The sequence below is a fragment of the Sinocyclocheilus anshuiensis genome, unplaced genomic scaffold (assembly GCF_001515605.1).
Source record: "Sinocyclocheilus anshuiensis isolate Anshui unplaced genomic scaffold, SAMN03320099.WGS_v1.1 scaffold2200, whole genome shotgun sequence".
NCBI classification, from domain to species: Eukaryota; Metazoa; Chordata; class Actinopteri; order Cypriniformes; family Cyprinidae; genus Sinocyclocheilus; species Sinocyclocheilus anshuiensis.
In genome coordinates, this window is record NW_015542455.1 from 130,755 (window position 1) to 134,319 (window position 3,565).

At 39.5% G+C, this 3,565-nt stretch overlaps 1 protein-coding gene across 1 annotated transcript in view; it reads left to right on the top strand.

The window, feature by feature from the left end:
• Positions 1-3,565, top strand: part of LOC107693762 (gastrula zinc finger protein XlCGF57.1-like) — a 20,673-nt gene that overhangs the window by 6,522 nt on the left and 10,586 nt on the right. Inside the window, exon 2 of the mRNA XM_016493276.1 lies at positions 3,092-3,199. Within this exon, the coding sequence (XP_016348762.1) occupies positions 3,115-3,199 (85 nt within the window). The 5' untranslated portion in view covers positions 3,092-3,114. The remainder of the gene's footprint in view (positions 1-3,091; positions 3,200-3,565) is intronic.

A 3,565-nucleotide genomic window follows, 5' to 3' on the forward strand; every position in this document is an offset into this window, starting at 1 on the left:
CTGTGTCTGTCACGCGACTCTGTTCCCCTTTTGGGCTGTCTTTACATTTATGTAAACATAAATACATTTTGAAAGCTGAAGCTCGCGATTATGGTAAGGGGCGTTACATTTCCGACGAGTGCTTGCGGTGTTCGACCAATCACAATGCACTGGGTCAGCTGGCCAATCAGAGCAGACTGCGCTTGTCGGAAGGAGGGACTTTGTAGAAAACGAAGCGTTTGAGAGAGGCGGGGCATAGAGGACCTACAATAATGTACAGTATTTGAAAAAGAATGTGTTTTTTGAACATTAAAGCATGTCAACATATTCTGTTACACCAAATACACAAAATAATGATCTTTAAAAAAGCATTATATGACCCCTTTAATACACATTTGAGTGATTCTGAAGATGTTAAGTTAATGGAGTTAATTCCAGGCTGCATCACAAGTCAGAATTGTGGACTGATATTTTTCTGAATATTTCATCCAGTTCCTTCTACTTGAAGATCAGATACATCGCACCGGCATATGGAGGGAGTTCAAGCTAGCCACAGAAACTGTGCAGAGGACTTGTCTGGTTCTCGTGAGCTTAGCTGAGGATCTGTGCCGATGGCTATCGTGCCAGTTATACTTTCAAATAATAAATGTTTACTTTCTAACAAAATCAAATTAATTAACTTGTTAATCTACTCAAAAAACCTCTTCACGAATTGATTAACAATTGTAAATGTTAAAAAAAAGAAAGACAATCTGATCTAATATCATTACTGCAAAAGACAATTACTTGGTCAAAATGAAATTGTAGCCATAGAAAGTCAGCAGAAAGATACATGCCATTCAAATTTTAACTTTGCTTTAGGTGTGTGTGAAAACAAATGTGAAATCATGGTAAGTGAGTCTGTAACCTAAGTCTTTATCGCCTGTTGATGCTTCTGTCCCATTTCTTTAATGGGTGGCCATTGTTAATGCTAATCAGTACCTGAGTTATGTGTGATTGCAGTGCCTGAAAGTAGTGCTGGGCGGTATACCAGTTCATACCGAATACCGGTTTTTATTTTTGTTACAATATGAATTTTGACCATACCCCAATACCGGTATATGTCACTTAATCAACGTTCGGAACGCGACACTGTTTGAAAGGGGTGTTGCACTGTGGTGAGGGAACAGCTGTATGTGTTACTAAAGCCCTATTCACAGGGGATTAGTATTACGGGGTGACCTCCAATCATTTGTAATAATTGCGGAGGTTGTCTGTAATCTTAATCCCGTGCGAATCGGCCATGTCTGTAATTTGTAAAGTAAAAATTCCCCCGCAAATGACCTACCATATTTCGCCGAACACCCAGGTCTCGTGCGAATCGGCATCTCTGTGATCCGGCCAGCATTTGGCGGGTCGCATATCATTTTTCGAGGTTTTTGTTTGCTGTGCGCCTTTTTATCCATCTTCCGCAAAGAATGGAGCTGCGTTGGTGTGGTTGATAGTATTTTGGGTGCTGTCGTCATATCGCTACACCATACAATTTGCAGAAAGAGAAAGCTGAGAAGGTTTTGAGGTTAATGTGTTACAAATAAATCAAACATAAAGCTGTAGATATTATTTTAACCTGGTGAAATGTAAATGACACAGCGCACGAAACTATATATATATATATATTTTTTAATCCATCTGGACCATAGAACGGGACTCTCAAAGCCTTGACATCCGGGTATAATCAAGAATCCTGCTGAAGATTCACACTCCCTGTCCACACGTACGCGGTTATTTTTAAAACCGCAGCTTTTTCTACGCGGTTTGGCCATTTGTCCACACGCAAACGCAGCACCAGGTCACTGAAACCGAACAGTTTTGAAAACTCCTGCCAGGGTGAAGATTTTCAGAAACTCTGGTTGCTCCGGAGATTTTGGCTTGTGACGTCAGAATGTGTGCCAGTAACAACCGGTAATAACCGATAATAACCTTTTTTTCAGGCTTCTGATTGGCCAACATGGCTTTACGGTTAGGGTTATATCGCCACCTGTTGGTTTGGCATGCTCCGCCTACTGGAAACTTTTTCAGGCTTCTGATTGGCCAACTTGGCTTTACGGTTGAGATTATATCGCCACCTGTAGGTTTGGCATGCTCTTGACAGTGCTTCATAGCATGAGTTTGCGTTTTCATGTGGACAGAGATTTTTTTAAAAACGGAAGAAGGAAAAAGGAGGAATGTTTCCTACATGTGTAATTGGACATTGTAGGTATTTTGTGTCAAAACTTTAATTGCACGAACATCATAATTTTTATGTTAGCTTTTTTGTACCACTGTGATGGATATACTTATACAATTTGAGTGTTTCTAATAAACTGTTTATTGCATCTTATATCTGGAAACTGAACACCATTCACTCTTAACAGTGGTAGATGAGGAGTAACACAGTATGCGGTCATATTGTTTTGCCCATTGATGAAACTGAACATACATCTTTATTCTGTGAACCATATTCCTTTCTTATGTTTTAAAAAAGCTTATATACATTACCACAGAAATCAATAAGATCAAAGACAAACCATATGTTTCCTTCAATCCTTGATACATTTGTACATTTGTATATCTGTTATTCCATAGAAGGGTTTTGTGGGAAGAAAAATTATGTTTGTAAACAAATTTCCAATAAAGGAAATCTCAAATTTAAAACAAATCACAAATATAATTTTGATGTTCAATTTCTTAATATTTAAAAGCACAGTAGGTCCCTAAATGTAAACAGTTGAGAAAGAAATCGCATGTGTAACAGTATGGATCCGTGCATTTGGTCTTGTGTAAGCAGCCTCATGTGAGCAGCCGTTCACATGTCGCGTCTTTTGGGCGCTGAAGTTTATTATTTCAATTGTAGATGTGCGGCAAGCGCGCTCATAATAGAAGATTTTTCATGAAATATATGCACGCTATAGGTAAGCATGAACGGCGCGTGAGGAGGGGGATCCGCCAAAATGAGGTGCCGGATCGGATTTCGGAGGTGCCGGATCTGGATCCGGCTTGTTCCAGCACATACTAAGCCCTGCTTACATGCTTGTATAAGACAGAAGATCAGTGGTATTAATAGTTTTGGGAATATGTGATTCGTCTCTTACAGATTCACGTGACACTATTATAAAGATGGCGTTTATTAAAGAGGACAGTAAAAACATGAAGATTGAAGAAGAATACAGAGTCAAACAAGAAGATACTGAGGAACAAATAGGTTGGTTTTCATTCTCAATACTGAACTCAGTCAATTGATCCTTAATAAAATGTCCAGCTCTACAGAAACCAAGAACATACAGAAGTACACTCATACAGAGAATAATACAGAAGTAGCCTAAACATTAAACCCAATTTCTAATTCCCTGAGATACAGGAACGAGTACTGTGTCTGCTTAAGACGCTATGGGAAAACTCCTTTTTCTCCTAATACTGAAGCCTTTTCAATAATGCAGTGTAACTGCACAGCCATTGGTTCGTGCAGTGAATTAAAAACAAACCAATGGCTCGGCAGCGGAATGGGCGGGGCATCTGGCTATATAAGCGGGCACTTCGCCATAGGATCCTCAGGTTACTTCGACTGAGT